This window comes from Arvicola amphibius, chromosome 17 (genome assembly GCF_903992535.2).
Source record: "Arvicola amphibius chromosome 17, mArvAmp1.2, whole genome shotgun sequence".
In the NCBI taxonomy this organism is placed as follows: domain Eukaryota; kingdom Metazoa; phylum Chordata; class Mammalia; order Rodentia; family Cricetidae; genus Arvicola; species Arvicola amphibius.
The window spans coordinates 42,162,806-42,182,153 of record NC_052063.2 but is presented as its reverse complement, the minus strand read 5'-3'; the positions used below and the strand labels follow the sequence as shown (position 1 = coordinate 42,182,153).

At 46.8% G+C, this 19,348-nt stretch overlaps 1 protein-coding gene across 1 annotated transcript in view; it reads left to right on the top strand.

Moving 5' to 3' along the window:
- The window catches only part of Cpm (carboxypeptidase M), a 57,859-nt gene extending 40,996 nt beyond the window's left edge, over nucleotides 1–16,863 (top strand). Inside the window, exons 5-9 of the mRNA XM_038314773.1 lie at nucleotides 1,093–1,277; nucleotides 3,046–3,216; nucleotides 6,802–6,954; nucleotides 10,643–10,791; nucleotides 12,803–16,863. Of these exons, the coding sequence (XP_038170701.1) occupies nucleotides 1,093–1,277; nucleotides 3,046–3,216; nucleotides 6,802–6,954; nucleotides 10,643–10,791; nucleotides 12,803–13,045 (901 nt within the window). The 3' untranslated portion in view covers nucleotides 13,046–16,863. The remainder of the gene's footprint in view (nucleotides 1–1,092; nucleotides 1,278–3,045; nucleotides 3,217–6,801; nucleotides 6,955–10,642; nucleotides 10,792–12,802) is intronic.
- Nucleotides 16,864–19,348: the final 2,485 nt, after the last annotated feature.

Sequence of the window (19,348 nt, the reverse complement as noted above, 5' to 3'; positions counted from 1 at the left end):
TGTGGGAATTGCTTCTCACCCTTCCCCATGTGAGTGGGTCCGGGGGATCCAATTCAGGTCACCGGGCTTGGCATAAGGCACCTTTACCTGTTAACCCATCATCACACGGGCCCCTAATGTCTAACTTCTTATTTAATATCTTTCTCTCCATGAAACTGCAAGCTACTAAGGGTTTATCACTGTCAGCGTGGCATTGGCCTAGCACAATGGCTCTCAACCTTCCTAATGCTGCAACCCCCAACTGTAAAGTTATTTTCATTGTTACTTCACAACTGTAATGTTGCTACCGTTATGAACCATAATGTGAATACCTGATATGCTGAGTACCTGATAGGCTACTCCCGTGAAGAGGTTGTTCAACCTCCCCAAAGGGGTCAACTACTGGCCTAGCATCATACACAGCCCCTCCAACATTACCCATGGTTTATTAACCCAGTACCCTAGGAAGTGTGAATGTTGCAGCATGGTCTGATGTATTTTGTTTCAAAGTCGCTCCGGGGTTAATATGTGCTTAATAGACACATATATTTGCAGTTATAAATTTGTTGGGTTTACCAAAAATAACTAAGGAAACTCTCAGGACTGGATTCCCTTCATCTTTAGCTTTTCTCGCATGGCTAAGCGTGAACACATCAGCAATGTGAAGCATGTTTATATAGAGTCACCTGCTTCTGCCCTTGGGCGCCGTGTGAGGAGCCACCGCCAACATTGACTGCTGGTTCTAGAAGTCCCGAATTTAAAAGGGGACAATGCCTGATGGATATCAGTCCCTTCTCCCTCTGGGGCCTCCGCACAGGTCTGTCTGAGACGGTTAGCCTAGAGCCATGTGTCTGGTCGCATTCTGGCTGTCACCTGGGCTCCTCATTGTTCTTCGTAGCCCACGTGTGGCTACTGGTGGTGCCTCCGTGTCTAAAAGGCAGTGTTCCAAGAACAAAAAGTCCCAGAAGGCAAACAAGTGCCCAACCTTTGCTTGTGTCACAGTAGCTAATGTCCCTTCGGGAGAGCAAACCACACAGTAGGGGACTGGGACTTTAATTCATGAGCGGTCCCCACACCCACACTCCCCAATAAACAAAATCCTTTCTTTTAAAGGGAAAATTTCAACCATTATGACCTGAACAGAAACTTCCCTGATGCCTTTGAAAGTAATAACGTGTCAAAGCAGCCGGAGACACTGGCAGTCATGAAGTGGCTGAAAACCGAGACGTTTGTCCTCTCTGCGAATCTCCATGGGGGCGCCCTGGTGGCCAGTTACCCCTTCGATAATGGCGTGCAAGGTGGGTGATGTGGCCTCGCTCTGGCAGACCGCCACCAGTCCACCCCGGGAGCCAAATGAACTCTGCAACCTGCCTTTAACTTTCTCTAGCTGGCCAGAAAAAGCCTCATGTTCCCTAACCCTGAGCAATCCTTGCTGTTGTTGGGGTGTTTTCTTTTGTTTTGTTGTTGTTTGTTTGTGGAGAAAACCGAGTAAGAATGAAGCTCATGTGTAACAGAACACCTGGAACAATGTAGCTGAGAATGACCTTGAACTTGAACTTCTGACCCTCACAGGCTGCACCACCAGGTCTGGTTTATGAAATACTGGGGATCAAACCCAGAGTTTTGTGCAGGCTTGGCCAGCGCTGTGAGCCTGATCCACATGGCTAGCTCTTCCTATAATTTTAATTTTGTTTGTTGTTTGTTTGTTTGTTTTGGTTTTTTCGAGACAGGGTTTCTCTGTTGCTTTGGAGCCTGTCCTGGAACTCGCTCTGTAGACCAGGCTGGCCTCAAACTCACAGAGATCTGCCTGCCTCTGTGTCCTGAGTGCTGGGTGGTGTGAGCCACCACCGCCTGGGTTCCTATAATTCCCAGTTTTAGGAATGTGGATGTGTAGGGTGGCTGAGTGACAGCCAGTGTAACAAGACACCCGTGGGAGAAATCCTACAGCCAGGTGCAGATGGTGTCACAGACTTAGATTATGTGGCTAGAAGAAAATAAGACCAAATGGCTTACCGGTTTTTGTTTTATTTTGTTTTGTTTTTTAATCTCACGAATGGTGTTGACTCTAGTGGTTCTCAGTCTGTGGGCTGCAGCCCCTTTGTGGGTTGAACGACCTTTTCAGATTTTCACAGGGGTTGCATATCAGATATTTACAGTACGATTCATAACAGTAGCAAAATTTATAATTATGAAGTAGCAACAAATATAATTTTATGGTTGGGGTCACCACAGCATGAGGAACTGTGTTAAAGAATTGCAGCATTAGAAGGTTGAAAACTCTGCTTTGGAGTCTGTTAAACGATCTCATGTGTGTTTTTACCCTGTGAGATGTGTTTAAGTATAAGGGCCAAGCATGGTGGTGCACGCCTTTAATCCCAGCACTTGGGAGGCAGAGACAGGCGGGTGAAGGCCTGCCTGTGAACATAGTGAGTTCCAGGGACAGCCAGGACTGTATAGAGAAACCCTGTCTGTGACGGTGTCATCTATTAACCCGTAGCAGCACCTAAGGGAAGCTGCTAACTCCAGAAGTGGCAAGCATGATGAAGAGCTGACGTCATTTCTAGACGTCATTATTGTGTGAGATAACACCCTTGAAGAGTAGAAAGAAGATGGGTCTATATTGGTTAGGGTTCCTATTACTATGAAGAGATACCATGGCCAGAGTAACTCTTATAAAGGCAAATATTTAATTATGGGTGGCTTACAGTTTCAGAGGTTCAGTCCATTACCATCATGGTGGGACATGGCAGCGTGCAGGCAGACACAGTGCTGGAGAAGGAGCTGAGAGTTCTACATCTTGACTCGGGCAACAGGAAGTGAACCAAGTGTCGCACTGAGCATAGCTTGAGCAAGAGACCTCAAAGTCCACACCACAGTGACACACTTCCTCTAACAAGGCCATGCCTCCTAATAGTGCCACTCTCTATGGGCTTAAGGGGGCCGTTACATTCAAACCAGCACAGGGGGTGTTCAGAAGTGGGGACTGAAACTGTCTGCGTGCACTGTGACTGTGTCAACTCATGTTTTGTCGTGTGTTGTACGCGTCCCTTTGTCTTTCTAACACAGCTACGGGGGCGCTGTTGTCCCGAAGTCTAACTCCAGATGATGACGTTTTTCAACACCTCGCATACACCTATGCTTCCCGGAATCCCAATATGACTAAAGGAGATCAGTGTAAAAACAAGCGGCACTTCCCCAACGGCATCACTAACGGGTACTCCTGGTATCCACTGCAAGGTGAGCTTACCAGCCAGTGTCAAAAGAGCCTTCAGGCACAATGCAGTCCCTCAGTCGGGTCTCCATCCCAGAATATCACAGGAGCCGTGGAGGTGACCTGGAGCTTTGGAGGGTGTGGAGACACGTGCCTCACTCCCATGGCCCCCTTCATTCACTCAGACATTCGCTCCTTTACTCTGCGCTTCCTGAGTCCAGGAACAATGCCGAGAAAGATGAAAGGCCTCTCGCCCTCTGGGGGATGAAAATCAGGAATTGGGTTACCGTGCCGTGAGAGTCGGAAGAGAGGGTCAAAAAACGCACAGGTGTTGCGAAGGGGTCTGCAGCCATAGGCAGACCCCTTCATCAGCAGGGAACGGTGCAGACCTTGGAGGAAGGTGGCACTGAAGTCCCTCCTACAAGGACAGCTGCCACTGATTATAACCATGTGGGAGTGGAGCCCATGAGGCTAGTCTCCTTCCAACTTTTATAAATGGAACTGGAGATGGTGAAGAAATGCTCCTCAGGCAGGACCAGGGAGTGGGGTTCTGGTTTCCCCACCCTTGAATAAGATGGCCACACAAAGGAGGGGCGATGACGGAGGGAGGGAGGAAGGGGACTCAGAAGGAGGGCTGTTCCTTTGCTGTTTGTCTTCTTGGCAGTACTGGTGATTGAAGCTAGAGCTTTGCACAAGCAAGTGCAGATTTGAAGTGTTCTGTCATTGAACTATCCCCAGCCCTCTTTTTACTTTTAGTGTGAGACAGGGCTTCCTAAATTGCATAGGCTGGCTTTGAACTTTCAAATCTTATGCCTCAGCCTCCCAAGTAGCTGGGATTTACAGGCCTGCACTGTATGGCTTAACTCACACACACCAGAAAGAGTAATGTCAACAGAAGCCCGGGGGCATAGAAACTGGGATAGTCTAGCTACTGAAAAACACAAGGAGAAATGCAGGGAGGGAGGACACGAGGTGCGAGCTCATAGCAGCCTTTCCTCCCAGACTCGTCAATAGCAAGCTGCAGTGCGCATTTCTGCACACAGGCCTTCTCCACAGGCGCCTTCCCCAGCTGTCACTTGGTGCAGGGGCTGTCTAGCAGTCTAGCACAAACTGGTACTTTTGTGTCTGGGTGGCCCACTGCCAGTTTTCCAGATGAAGTCAATAAGTACAGACCACAACTGATGGTTCAGGCAGTGGGCCCAGCCAGACATGGAGGCACCCTGAAATTCACTCTGCCGTTCGAGATCAGTTCCCCCCACCTCAGGTCGCCAACGTAGTCCTGGTGCTCCCCCTTCATCGCTACAAAGGACCTTCTGTTCTGGGGCACAGCTGCCCTTCGTGATCACTAACTGCCCAGACAGACATCCAGATGTGTGGAAACTTCCAAACTTGTTGCAAGTTTTTTTGCGTGTGTGTGTGTGTGTGTGTGTGTGTGTGTGTGTGTGTGTAAATGGATTCAGAGAGAAATAAAAAATCCATAAGGTTAAAAAAAGGAAATTGAAAGGACAGAGAAATTCTTTGTCACGAGGATCTGGGTCTACATAGATTACTTGACATTTTGACATTTTCTTTATGAGGTTTTCTTTTTTTATGTTTATATTATTTATTTATTTATCCATTTTTTTGTGTGTGAATGTTCCCCCTGCATGTGTCTGTGAACCACATGTGCTACGCCACACATGTGCTACGCCAGAAGAGGGCATCGGTTCCCCTGGAGCTGGAGTTACAGGGGTCTGTGAGCTGCTGTGTGGTGCTGGGAACCAAACCTGGGTCCTCTGTAATTTCAGACAGTGCTCTTACGGCCCCACCCCACCCCCGCCACACGCAGCCAGCCATCTCTCCACCCCCAACCATTTTGTTGAAACTGAGCTTCTCCAATACCTGGTGGAACCGAGAATGTGTTCTTGCATTTTCTCAGGCAGATACTGTGGTAGTTACTTTTGTCTGAGAGTGACAGATGCAAACTTGCGAGACAGGTTGAGGTGGTGGCAGATCAGGAAGCAGAGGCCACTGGCCAGCCCCTGGCGGATGCCACCCCCTAGTCCTGTCACTGTGGCCCTGCCTCTGCCAGGATGAGCCGAGGGCCAAGTGCTCAAACACATGAGCCTGCAGGGGGACGTTTCCTATTCAAACCATTCCAGGTATCAAGAAGTCTACTTCCTTCAAAGCTGCCATCCGGCTAGTGATGTGGCTCAGTAGTGGCCACTTAAGTAGGTATGATGAGACCGCCACAGTAAAGGAGAAGAAGAAAAAAAAAGGATTTCATTTCATCAAATCTAAGAGGTCATTCCCATAAAATACAACATGCCACAACCAGGGAAGACAGTTCAAAAATCGCCTCAGTTAAACACGTTTTTCAAGCATAAAATATAAGATACATAAATCTGGAGATGTAGCATATGAAGCTTCATGCCTTACAAAATATGCTGGAATTATAACCTTTTGATTAGGGTCTCCTAATGTCAGACTTGGAAGGGGAACATGAGCAGTGACAGCTGGAAGCCACAGGACCCGAGTTTGAACTTCCCTGAAACCAGCAGTATCTTTTCTCTGAGCCTTAGAAACATTTTGTCATAACGAGGACCAAAATCACAGGGCTTCTACAAGATGGCTGTGCCCCAGTCTCTGCCACTCACTGGCAAGAGTCCCTGGGCCTGCATGACTTGACATCTATGACTGCTACCTTAAGGGAGGAAGCTGCTCTCTGAATTCAAAAATAGTGTTCCTAGTTTTATTTAATTTTATAGTTTACAGAGATTTTTTATTTATTTATTTGGTTTTTCAAGATAGGGTTTTCTCTGTGTATCTCTGACTTCCTGGAACTTGTTTGTAGACCAGGCTGACCTTGAACTCACAGAAATCTGCCTGCCTCTGCCTCCCAAGTGCTGGGTACTACCACTGCCCGGTAGACTGAGATATTTTTAAAAATTTGTTTTTGTTTGTGTGTGTGTGTGTGTGTGTGTGTGCCACATGTGTACAGGTGTGTGGGGAGGCTAGGAGGAGGGGTCTGATTCCTGGAGCTGGATTATAGGTGACTTTGAGCCACCTGATGTGGGTGCTGGGAACTGAACTCGGGGTTTTCTGGAAAAGTGCCAAGTATTCTTAACTGCTCTGCATTCTCTCCAGCCCTACAGAAATATTTTTAAGACTAATGTTACTAATGTTACTCTGCTGTCCTGGGCTGCTTACTCCACTGCCTTTTGTAGTATAGTCAAGAAACTATTCTTTTTTATCTTTTTTTGTGGTATTTTTAATTAAAAATGTTCCTGAGAACATGAGTACCGTATGTATATCATCTCTAGTTCTTCCCTCCCATATAAACTATTCTTACAAAGAAAAAGCAAGAACTCTTAGCATCAGCCCCATATGCAATGTAACTTCTGCCCTCAGCCATATCCCCGGTACTTTCCACTTCAAATGCAACTTAGGGAAAAACTGTGTGAAATGCAGGTTTCAGAAGATAAAAAGGGGTCTTCCCCCCCCCCTCACTTGATTGTGGTGCATCATTGAAAACAGTTGGCTCCAAGGCAGTTACCTCGCGTCTCCTAGACACGCGATGCTTGGCTCCCCTCCGCATGCGACCCTAACAGATGAGGTGTGCTTGTTTCTAGGTGGAATGCAGGATTACAACTACATTTGGGCCCAGTGTTTTGAGATCACGTTGGAGCTGTCGTGCTGCAAATACCCTCGAGAAGAGAAGCTGCCATTGTTTTGGGATGATAACAGAGCCTCGTTGATCGAATATATAAGACAGGTGCACCTAGGTTTGTGTCTCCTCCTACTTGTTAATGCACGCGGCATGTGTAGAATCTTTGCATCAAGCATACACAAAACCTCCTGGGGACCTGTGGCAGGGCTTTATGTTCAGAACCTGGACTAAGCATGTGAACTCCCTACATGCATACTATCTGTGGTATGCAGGAGATGCCGTGCCCTTGCTGTTCATAAAACAGGATGATTCATGTTCACTTGATTCGAGGGTGTAAAAGCCCAGAGTACCCCTAACTTCACACATTGACTGATATGTAAATCTGGCAAAAGAGCAGGAAAGCAAGATCATGTTCTTACATCTCCAATCAGAAGCCTAGTTTGAGCCCTCCAGATGGCTCAGCAGGTCAACGTGTCTGCACCATGCCTGACGACCTGCGATCAGCCTGGAACTGACTCCTGCAGATTGTCCTCTGACCTCCACACATCTACGCCATAGCACGCAAGTGCCTCTGACACCAATAAATGTAAAAATCTTTAAAATAAGACCCAATCTTACCAGCATCTGCATAACATTACAAACACATTTATTGGCTCTTCCTACTCCCTTTTATACATTCGCTCTGTTGGGTCCTCTGCTGTTAATCTGACGTTTCCGTTTCCCTGGCCTTTCCCCATGAGTCCCGTGATCATTCACCCCTCCATTGTAGCTCTCCCAACACTGATGCTTTAGTATGTTACGACTCACCCTCCGTCAGTATCCTTGGGGAAATTAACAGAACATGACATGGTTCACACTCACTGCTCTCCCTGCAGACTTTTAATCTAGCTGTCTAGGTGACTCACAGAGTGCTGAATCGGGGCGGGATTTGCCTGCCTGCCTGCCATGTGAGTTGGTTATGACCGTGAAGGAGCTGGGCAGCCGGATAAATACCACACAAATTGTAGCATCGGTATTGTTAGTATTAGTGCAGAAGTAATAATAGAAGCCCATTTAATTGGGTTGTATCAAGAATACTTGTCTGTCTGCCTGTCCCTGTAATCAGATGTGAATTCACCTAACAGTGTTTATTAACAAATCGACCCTGCCCCCTAGGGGCTTAAGAGAGTAATGGTTTTTTTTTTTTTTTTGGTTTTTTTTTTGTTTTTTGATTTTCAGAAATTTTTTCTGATTTTAAAAAAAATGAAACTTTCAAATTACTGATGTGTGGTTGTTATTACTTAGAAAGTCTCGGTCCCTACTAGTGCCCTGCCTGAGGTCAAAGCACACTTTTGCACTTTCGTTTGTAGGTGACGCAGGCACCCCCTGGGCTTTGTCACACTGGGTTCTTTCACCGCCTGCTAGGGGCCTTCTGGTGACTCATGTGAAAGCCTCCGCTCTAGCACAAGCCTGGCCTAGGAGCCAGTGGAGAAGCCACACTGTTTGAGGGCTCGAGGAAGCACTAGATGCCAGTGTGGTCGGCTGAGAGTCTGGAATAACACATCTGCCCTGCTTCGTGCCAGGCTGTTCTGTGGCTCCAGAGGGGCTGCTGGGACTCCCAGGAGCCTCGGTCCAACCTGGGCTCCGTGGTATTGTGCGGCTATTAGATGCTGTACTCGGTGTGGGCTTAGAAAGATACCTCACGATGCTAAGACCCAGGTAGCGCAGGCGAAAGTCTGGATTTCAGGCCTTCAGTGTCCTGTTCTGGGAGACAAAGGACAGTGTGACCAGCTGCAGGCCTGGCTCTCTCCAGACTCTAAGGTGGATCTGAACCTAGAGGCTGAGGAATAGCTCACGACCCCCCTCCAGCACTTCCTAGTACCCCAACCCCCAAAACTAAGTAATTTGGCTCTAAGGACTTGGAGAGGCACCTAAGCTTCAGAATCATGTTGGGCCAAGAGATGGCTCTTCCATCAGATCCAGAACAGGGTGCCCCATGATCAGCAGGCTGGAACACACACTCTTCTGGGGACTCTTCTGAATAATGACCCGGTTCCAGTTTCTACCATGGAGAACTCAGGAGGCTGTGCCCCCGTCTACTGTCTTCGGGTTTGACAGCAGGGTTTGTTATCTTTGCTCACTAGCTGGTGTGGGTTTTGTTTGGTTTGTTTGTTTGTTTCAACTGTTGGCTTTCCCCTCTCCTGTCATCGTCTTTCTGAACCTTTGGGTCCACTGGCCTCTTCAGTTTTCAACTCAGCACGCTGAGTAAATAGTAAGAACAAATATAAGAGACTCTGAATAAAAAGGCAAAGAGGGAAAAGTCACGTGAAAATAGGTTTGTGGAGCTGCCCTCCACAGGCACCATGGGAAGGAAACACAGCCTTTGATAGCCCATTCCCTGGGAAATGAGCTAGGAACTGGACAGAAGGTACCAGAAGGCCATCTGGGTCAGAAGTTTGCTTAGTGGTCAAGATAGGGACTCTTTTGCTAAATGTCAAAACCTCCATCTTTCCCCTCGGTCTTTTCTAGAGGACGCTGTATAATGTGTGCCTGCTGTTTTTCTTCCAAGACAAATAAATAATGGTTGAGTGTAGCTATTTGGAGATAGCCCAAGGTCTTAGCATGGTGGCTTTTCATCTGTGTCTTACACATAAATGACTTCACTTTAAGATGCCCTGGTTTGTCACTGGAGGGACAAACAGCAATATGTGTCTAGTGTAGTTCAAGGAAGAGGATTTCCTGGGATGCAGGAGGCCCTAGGGGGGCACTGAAGTCTTGAAGTGGGGCATACCAGGTTTCATGTGGATTCCAGAGACTGGCATCTAAGGACTGGCTATGCCACTTAGTTGGCTATAAGATTAACGAGGTTATTTGGGGCATGAATTTGATTCCTTGAACCCCCACACACATAAAAAAGGAAGTTATTTTAGTCACTCAGAGCGGCTTATTCTTCACATTTGCAATAAATATTTCATTTTGTTTTACAGTCTTGGCAATCACTTCTCATGCTTTGTGGCCATGCTTATGACACTTAATGCTAGGCAAGAATTTTACCACTCAGTTTCTTCTTTGGCCCTGTGAAATTCTGATAATAGCATTGCCATCCTGCGGTGTTGGTATGAAGATCTGTTGAACATGCACACAGAGCCCCTGGTATATAGCCTGGAATATAGTAATTGCTCAATAAATGTTGGCTGTTCTTACCAAAAAAGAGCCCCTCAGTCACTTCCAGGGCTCAAGCCACAGTGCGGGTACAATTTTGCTGCCGCTCAGTTTGCTGCTGTGAAGACAAGCCTTCGAAGTCCTTATGTGTTGACAAGTAGCTTGTGAGTGAGCTTTGTTTGGGATTTTGTGGGGTTCGCCACCATCATGTGTCGGCACAGTTTGATGAAGGGGTAAACTGCATGGAAGGGCAGGAGTGGGTTCTTCTCGCTTCCGGTCTTCTGCTCTGATGTGTGTGCTATAGACTGAACAGCCACAGACCAGGCCTGTAGCACAACTGTGACTCACAGGCATCAAGATTACCCTCCTGTCTTTAGCACTGTTAGTACAGATGAATACTAGGAATATGTTTCTAAATCATTAAAGAGGACACTTCTTCCATGAGCCTTAAAAGATTTTATTTACTTTTAATCTCTTAAAGTTTATTAGTATTGTGCCAGGATGCATGTGGAGGCCAGTGGACAGCTTTTTAGGGAGTCTCTTCTCTCTTTCCACTGTGGGACCTAAGGACTGAACTTGACCCATCAAGCACTTTTACCCATGGAGCCATCTCCCTGGCCCCAAATCTGCTATTCATATTGAGTTTTCCTTTTGTCTTGCAGGTATAAAGGGTCAAGTGTTTGATCAGAGTAGAAATCCATTGCCAAATGTAATCGTGGAAGTCCAAGACAGAAAACATATCTGCCCGTTTCGAACCAACAAACTTGGAGAGTACTACCTGCTTCTCTTGCCGGGGTCCTACGTCATCAACGTAAGTGTGCGGGGCCAGCTACTGTGCAAACAGAGTGCACACTGCTCACCTAGGACGGTCCAGAGTAGGGAGAGTCTAACTGTGGGCTCAGGAAGGCAGAAAGAAAAGACAGCATCAGATAGGATGATGATATAGGAAAGGAGTAGAGAATGATAGGAACAAACCAGAAAGAAAACATGTTTTCCTAACTGGCAAATAATTCTTAATGGAAGCCAAGTACTATTTTTCTTTCAATTTTTCATGTGCACGCGTGTGTCCTATGACAGATGTGCAGCGGTCAGAAGGCAGCTTTGGGGAAAGGGAATCTATTTGTTCTTTCCAGCAAACATTCCAGCCAGGCAGTGGTGCACGCACACCTTTAATCCCAGCACTTGGGAGGCAGAGGCAGGCGGATCTCTGAGTTCGAGGCCAGCCTGGTCTACAAGAGCTAGTTCCAGGACAGGCTCTAGACACTACAGGGAAACCCTGTCTCGAAACCCCCCCCCCCAAAAAAAATGCTTTTCCAGCAAACATTCCAGAGATTGAACTGAGTCAGGTTGTCGGACTTGCAAGGTGAACCATCCTGCCAGCTCGTCATGGCTATTCTAACAAACACATCAATCTCGTTATTCAGACTAAAAGCAAGCCAGGGTGAGCCAAGGTGACCCTGCCAGAGAGGCCAGGGCAGCAAAGGAGATGCTGTATTGTCAGAAGGAATGACGGAAAACTCAGAAGGTTAGCAAAGGAGTGACAGGGAGCCCCAGTGACAGGGATGGTTGGAAAGGAACCCAGAGGAAAGAAGGGAGGAAGCGCCTGGCATCTTTGCCCTGCCCCCACCTCCACCCCAAGGCCTGCAGGAGAACCGGCACTGTGTGAGGAAGACAGGGAAGAGCCAGCCAGCATCAGCATGCCAGGAAACCATTAATGAAGAATCCCAAGCTTCAGAGCCAGTCCAGGGAGCTGTTCTGAAGAAGGCTGTCACTTCAAACTCTTTCTTGCCATTCCGCTGTCGCTGCCAGAATAGTGCAGGAACTGGTAGTCCAACCCGGACTCTGGCCGCAGCCGTGGCCCAGTATATATGTCTCTGAAGGTTTTTAGATGGGGCCCCAAAGGTACAAAATTAAGATAGACAAGGAGATAAACTCAGAAGCATGGCGAAGGAGCCAGCCAGCAGATTCGGGGACAGCCTTCAGAACTGGGAGAAGGGTCTGCAAACTTAATTGTTAAGAGACTGGTTTCTAGGATGCATAAGGGACTCAAAAGAAAGCTTTTAATCCCAGCACTAGGGACGCAGAGGCAGGTGGATTCTCAGTTCATGGCCAACCTGGTCTACACCGTGAGTTCTACGCCAGATGGCCTCAAAATACAATGCAATCACAATCTAGCTGAAGATATACAAGAACAAAGCTAGAACACCTCAAGGCTTTTGTTTCATTTTTTTGTTTTGAAGAAAGCAGTGGACGGACGCAGCAGTTAAGAAGCACCCCCCACCTCCACCCCAGCCCCCCCAGCCCCACCCCCACCCACCGCTGAAGCCCCAGAACCCACATTGGCAGGCAGTTCATGACCATCTCTAACTCCAACCCTAGGAGGTCTGATGCCCTCTTCTGGTCTTTGTGAGCACTGCATGCAAGTGGTGCATGCAAAATACCGATGCATACAAAAAAGGAGTAGAACTGTACACTTAGGTCAACGGCAAAGTGAAGGGTAGCAAATTGGGCAGAGTGCTTACAATCGTGATAACCAATAGGATACTAGTATAGGCTTGGTACAAAGGAAGCCATCTTTACCTCGCTCTCTGGGGAAATGACTTCCTCCTTTCTCCCGCCTCGCGTCGCCAGATGCTGACTCTGTATCTGCCCTAGCTTTATTTTGTAATTCTTGGCATCAGCAGACACTGGGCAGACTCACCAGGCAGCACCCCGCTCACCCAGACCTGGCAGGCTTCATCCTAGTGGTGCAGATCCGGGCTTGAGCGTTGGCCCCACGCATCGGCAATCACTCACGCAGTTGTTTTCTTGTTCCTGCACAGGTAACAGTCCCTGGACATGACCCACACCTCACAAAGCTGACCATTCCAAGGAAATCCCAGACCTTCAGCGCTCTTAGAAAGGATTTTCACCTCCCGTTGCGAGGGCGTCTGGATCCCAACCTCGTATCAGAGCCTTCGTGCCCGACGATTCCTCTGTACAAACTAAGGCCAAACCGCTCGGCGGCAACAAAGCCTAGTTTGTTCCTGTTCTTCGTGACTCTTTGCTACATATTTTTCAAATAAAGTAAACTGTGAAACTCAAGCCCCATCACCGCCTAGAATCAGGGATTGGTTACTCCAGGTTAGGGCAACTGTCCCTCTTGTGAGACCGCAGTGGGATAAACTCCACTGTTTTCCCCAAGAGGAAGAAAACGGGATGTTTCCAAGCTCAGCGGTGACAAAGGCGATCCTCAGTCTGGACGAATGGAGGCCGCTGCCTCGCAAGAGCCGCCCACATACACACCACCCAGACGGAGTCCCGGAAATCTGTAAGAAACTGGAGAAGCAAAACAGACATCCCTAGAAGGAAAAAAAAAAAAGTTAAGTTTTGTACACAGAAACCCAAATGGATGGACACTTCTGGTTACCCACGATGTGCGACCTTGCCATGGTGCCATTTGTAAAGAGCTGGTACTACGTATAAACGGTTCTCCCCAAAGGAAGAAATTTCTAGATAACAGAACTAAGGACGTCTACTCTTCCGGTGTTCTAAGAGGAAAAGAGAGGAAATGGGCAAACATGCCTGATGTGTGTGTAGAGCAGAACACATGAGGTGGCCCCTGCCTCCTTGCACCGCAGTCCTGTTAAGATGACATCATCGAGTCCCAGATGCATGGCAAGCTGCTCACTAGACACAGCCGCCTGGGTACAACCCGTGGGAACCTCACCTCATCACTGAAAGCTGCTGTACGGATCCATCCCATCCTCTCCCTCACTGCTGACCCAGCTTCACGGTCTCTTGCTCCTGGATATCTCTTTGCCAGGTCCATCTTCCACACAGCACTGGAGGAGGGTGCCACACCTTGTTTCCCATTCAGTAAAACTGCATTCCAGGCATCACCATCACCCGGAAGCCTTGCCATTCCTAGCGCGTGTAGTTCCGGGCCTCCGGACCCTTCGAACGCGCTGTCTACTTCATGCTGGCCTTCTCTAGGACGGCATGAGCTCTCTGAAGCCAGGATCTGCTTGTTGGAAAAGTCCGCTCCTGTATCCTCAGAGCCTAGCACAAAATAGGAAATAAATGGTTGGGGGAGGTGTTTCAGCCAGCTGCTACAGACCTTACTAGAACTGTAGCAATTTGAGCAGTTTTATGAAATTAAGTTTTATGTTTTGCAACATCCAGCTCACTAGTGTGTACACACACACACATACAAACACACACAGAGGGAGGGAGAGAGAGAGAGAGAGAGAGAGAGAGAGAGAGAGAGAGAGAGAGAGAGAGAGAGAGAGAGAGAGAGAGGAGAGAGGAGAGAGGAGAGAGGAGAGAGGAGAGAGGAGAGAGACTTTTCGTGGATACGTCAGGAAAACATTCCAGAGATATGCGAGTAAGCACACTGTAAGGGCTGCTGAGAGGGCGATTGCTCGCTGTTAGCCGCACTGCGCACTGCCTTCTAGACCAGAAAGAAAAAAATTCATACAATCAGTTTGAAGTAGAAATGCCACCTGTGAAAGTAAATTTATGCTAACTCATTGCAAGAATTAAGAGATTCCCAGCACTCAGGATCAGGAGACAGAGGCAGGGGGATCTCTGAATTCCAGGCCAGCAGGGCTACACAGCAAGAGACACTGTCTCAAAAATAGATAAGTAGATAAATAAGAATAAAGCTCAAACAGAAAAACCAAGCAGCAACTCTGGTGTGCAGGTTCCTGGATGCTGTGCATCTTCCATGGCAACTGCATCACCCGGTGAAACCTCGCGGGGCTTGGCACATGGGGAAGGCTTGAGACTCTAACAGACTGAAGAGACATGTGCGCATCTGATGCCTTTTCTTGGTGCCAAACTTATTCTATATTTTAATATCAATAGTATTTGTAGTTTTTAACCACTTCAAAATTTGAAAATAGCATGAATATCTGGAAAGCACATATTAATACTTCAGAAAGTGGTTTGGTATAGTACATTTAAAGTAGAGAAGACTAAGCCAGGTGTGGTAGCTGATGCCTGTAATCCCAGCTCTTGGGAAGAAAGTCAAGACGAGCCTGGACTGTAAGTGAGACCCATCTTAGAAAGACAAAAATAATTAAATTTGTAAGCGCAGACTTGGTTTGCAATGTGGTCAGGGTGGCTCTAAATGCAGACACCCTTTCCCTGGGAAGTTTTTAAAAAAAATGAGCTATTTTCTGAATGGGCTCATGGGCCTAATAGAAAACTTATTACCGAAATAACTTGCACACAGATGTGTCTTATTGGAGACTGGCCCAGGCCTTGGCGCACGCGGGGAAAGTGATCTGAGCCACAGCTACTTTTTTGTTCTGTTACTTTCTGTTTTGACACAGGGTCTCATTAGATTGTGTAGGCTGGACTTGGAACTCATCGTAATCCAAGTTGGCATTGAATTCAATCTGCCTGCCTCAGCCTCCGGAGCAGCTATTACCACGATGTCTTTCTTAAGATGATATTTAAATCAGAAATCTGTATCAAAACCCAGCATAGTCAGTTAAACAGGGTGAGGAGGTGTAGCTTGGTGACAGTGTGCCTAGCATATACGAAGTCTTGGGTCCAGTCTCCACTAAGTACTCCCACCCTCAAGACAAAACATGACCGTGAAATTATTCTCTGGTCTGGGTCCTCAGATCTCCCCAGCGCCTGTCCCTGTGTGTCCTCTAGCCTGGTGGATGCGCTTTGAGATTCCCAGTTCAGGTGTAACCCTTGTACAGAGAAGTCAGAGCAGGGTGATGGAGACCCATGCTCCACCGCACTCCTGACACAGACCACATTTCGGTGCTCCTCCAGGGAGAGAAAGCACAGCTAGCATTTGGGTGAGAAACTACTCTGAAGGCAGTACACCCACCTTATTAAAGGTGAGCTGAAAACTGAAATACTGGTTAGCAAGAACCTTGTTATTTTAAAGGAAACTTTTACAAGTTCACCTGTGTGCCTATTGAAACAGATGGGTGAAATTGCAGCACTCGGGAGGCAGAGGCAGGTGGGTCTCTTGAGTTTAAGGCCATCCTGGTCTACATAGTCCCAGGATAGTCAGAGCTACTTAAGAGAGACCCTGCCACACACACACGAAGATGGGTGAAAGGTGGGGGTGTCTAGAGAAACACAAGCTGGTGCTTTTCACCCAATAAACTGCTGAGTGACTCGGACATGTCTGGCCTCCTCTCCACTTCTCAATGTCTTTCAAGAATCAATGCCATGCTTTGTTCCGGAAGCGAACTTGTACGTGTAATTGGTCTCTAAAAATGGTGCACACCAGCTCTACTTTCCGACATATGAACTGATGCTGGGTGCAGTCGGTTTCCTGGAGCGTGTACAGGTCCGCATGGCAGCAGCAGGTTGAGAAGACAAGCTAATGGCTGTTTGAGAGCTCACGTCTGCCTGCCTGTGGCCTGGGTGTGTGGGGGCGGTGGCCAGATTAGGTAAGGAACACTGTGCTCTGGGTACCCTACAACAGAGTTCACATGCCCGGGCTTACTCTAGACTTATGTCACTAATAAGCAGATACTGTACTGTGTTACAGACCATTTTATATTTTAGCACACAGGCCACCCCACAGCCCTTAGCGGCTTCTTGCTGTTCTTTTATTACAAGCATCTCAGTGATTCTTAGCATTAAAAGACCAGTAGCAAGATGCTCAAATTGAACCGGGTGGTGGTGGCTCACACCTTTAATCCCAGCACTTGGGAGGCAAAGGCAGACAGATCTCCAGGAGTTCAAGGCCAGTCTGGTCTACAGAGCTAGTTCCAGGACAGCCAGTGCTACAAAGAGAAAAATGTGTCTTGGAAAACAAAAAATTAAAAAAAAAAAATGCTCAGATTGTCTAAGATTGTAACATTTGCTGTGGAGGGGCCATGACTACCTCTGAGCTTATTAAATTTACATTGTCAATAAGGAATGTTCATGTACTGAATGCTGTTTCTTTCCATTACTTTTTGTTTGCAAACGTAACAAAATCCACAAACTAGAAAACTCTGCCATCAAATATACTCCAGGAGAGACCAAATTTAAGATCTTGGACAAGAATGTCTCAACAATCCTCCCGAAGTCCAGATGGTTCTTCATGCTATTTGTGACATATTCCGAGCGTGACTATGTGTTGCGTGGACAAGAAGATAAGGAAGGGTGTCCCTGACCAAAAATAATCTGAGGCAACGGGTACAGCTCAGTGTACTTGCCAAGCTTACACAAGGCCTGGATTCAGTCGCCAACACCACAGAAACAAAACACTATTGGAAGATTCATATTAACCCAGTAAAAGATCTGAGAAATCATGCAGGAGGGAAACAGACTTCCCAAGTACACTTAGCCATGGAACAATTCCTTAAATCATCAGCCTACTATAATCTTAGATTTCAAATCTAAGAATCCTGACCTCCCCCCCCACAAAAAAAATGCCCCAGTAATAAGTTTTATTGGCTCCCAAACACGCAGCATGGATTTGCTTCCATTCTGGGAGCTGAGAAACTTAAAATTGTGCTGCTGTGTCAAGGACAGGTTGGTCTGAGTGCACATGTACCTTCGAAACCACTACATGCGGCGCTTTTATATGTATATGGGTGTTTTATCTGCATGCGTGTTCTCATACCACTAAAGTGCCTGGTCCCACAAAGGTCAGTAAAGGGCATCTGATTCCCTGGAACTGGAGTTACAAGTGGTTATAAGCCGCCGTGTGTGCGGGGAATCGAGCAGCCAGCATTCTTAACCACTGGGCAGCCATCTTTTCAGTCCCTGAATAGGAAATGGCTACACAGTAGTTACCAGTTTCTTAAAAAAAAAAATTTAAACATAAATATGTAATTAGCACGCGTATGACATACATTGTCAGAGGATTAGGGAACTACTCCTGCCTTTCGCCTTGCTGAAGCGGTCTCTCGTTTCTGCTATGATGCGCTCCCAGCCAGCTGGCCAGAAAGCTTCCGATGACTGGAGTTGCCAGTGAGTGCCACTGCACCCAGCTTTCCCCATGGTTCCTGGGGATGGAACTCGGGTCACCAGGCTCGTTTACCACCGAGCCATCTCATCCACCCAAATATCTCAATTTTAAATTAAGTTGCAAATGTTTTCCCACTTTCAAAAGAAAATTGCAAAATAATGTATTAGGAGACCTTAGGCAGAAGTTCCATGACACATCTTGCCTAGACTTACACATTTAAATGTGTAGCTATTGAAGTTGAATGAGCTGATGGATCTGGACTACCAACCCAACAATGTTTAAAATTCACATGCTGGTGGTACACATCTATAATCCCAGCACTTGGAAGGCAGAGGCAGATGGATCTTTGTGAGTTTGAGACCAGCAGTGAGTTCCAGGCACCCAGGACTACACAAAGTAACCCTGTCTCGAAAGAAAAAAAAATTACATGCTGGTAATAGCAAAAAAAAAAAAAAAAAAAAAAAAGCTGTTTGGCCAGAAGGTAGAGATCAGGGCAGGGCCACTATTGAAACATCCGTCACAAGCCCATCTCACAGAAAGATTTAAGACGAACTAATCTTTAAATCTTTTATCACATTTGTGCGTCCACAATGCATGTCCACAATCCATGGACACACGTGGCAGTCAGAAGGCAACTTCCAGATGCTCTCCTTCCACCCGGAGTCCCAGGATTTAGCAGCGGGTGCTTTCTTTTCCCTACTACGTCAGCCCTAAACCAGAATTTTAAAACATTAGACAAGGGAAAATAAGAAAAAATGAAAGTATGAAGTTTCTAGATAGAACTGTTTTCTCTCCCCATTTCCTTCATGGGAGTGAGAGAGCTCAATTCTCTCCAGAGCTGAAACCCCAGCCTCCAAATTTGCCATGCTGCTTTTATGAGGAAAAAAGGCAACTCATTAGCTATGTCAAAATTAAAGTATTAACCAATCAAGGCCTCTGCCCAACAATAAAGCATCGTATTTTGTATGCACAGTATTTCTTAAGTGAAATTGGACTAGAATTCTTTGCTCTGTCAGCCAGCAACTTCCCTCCTTGAGCTATTCTTGAAGCAGTTAGGTCTATCGCTAATGGATGCCTGAGCTGTCTTCCTGACACACTGCTTCCAAGTCACAGTTCCATGCTCACTAACTCTGGAAATGTGTTTTTATAGAAAGATGTCTGGAAATGGGAAGAGGGAATATAAAAGACTATATAAAGGGTTTGCGGGGATCCTTTCTGTTACAATTCATAGACCTTTTTAGGTGGGTGGAATGAATTCTCACAACAGAGGGACAATTTTTATACCAACAGTATTCTTTTCACATATTAAGAAGCTGTCTTCTTTGAAATTAGAGAGACAAACCTGCATAGCTGTCTTCATTGCTGTCAACATCCTGAATGCCCAATTGTACGCACAATGCACTTGACAGTTTAAGGACGGGCACAAAAGGAAGCAACCCAGGAAGAG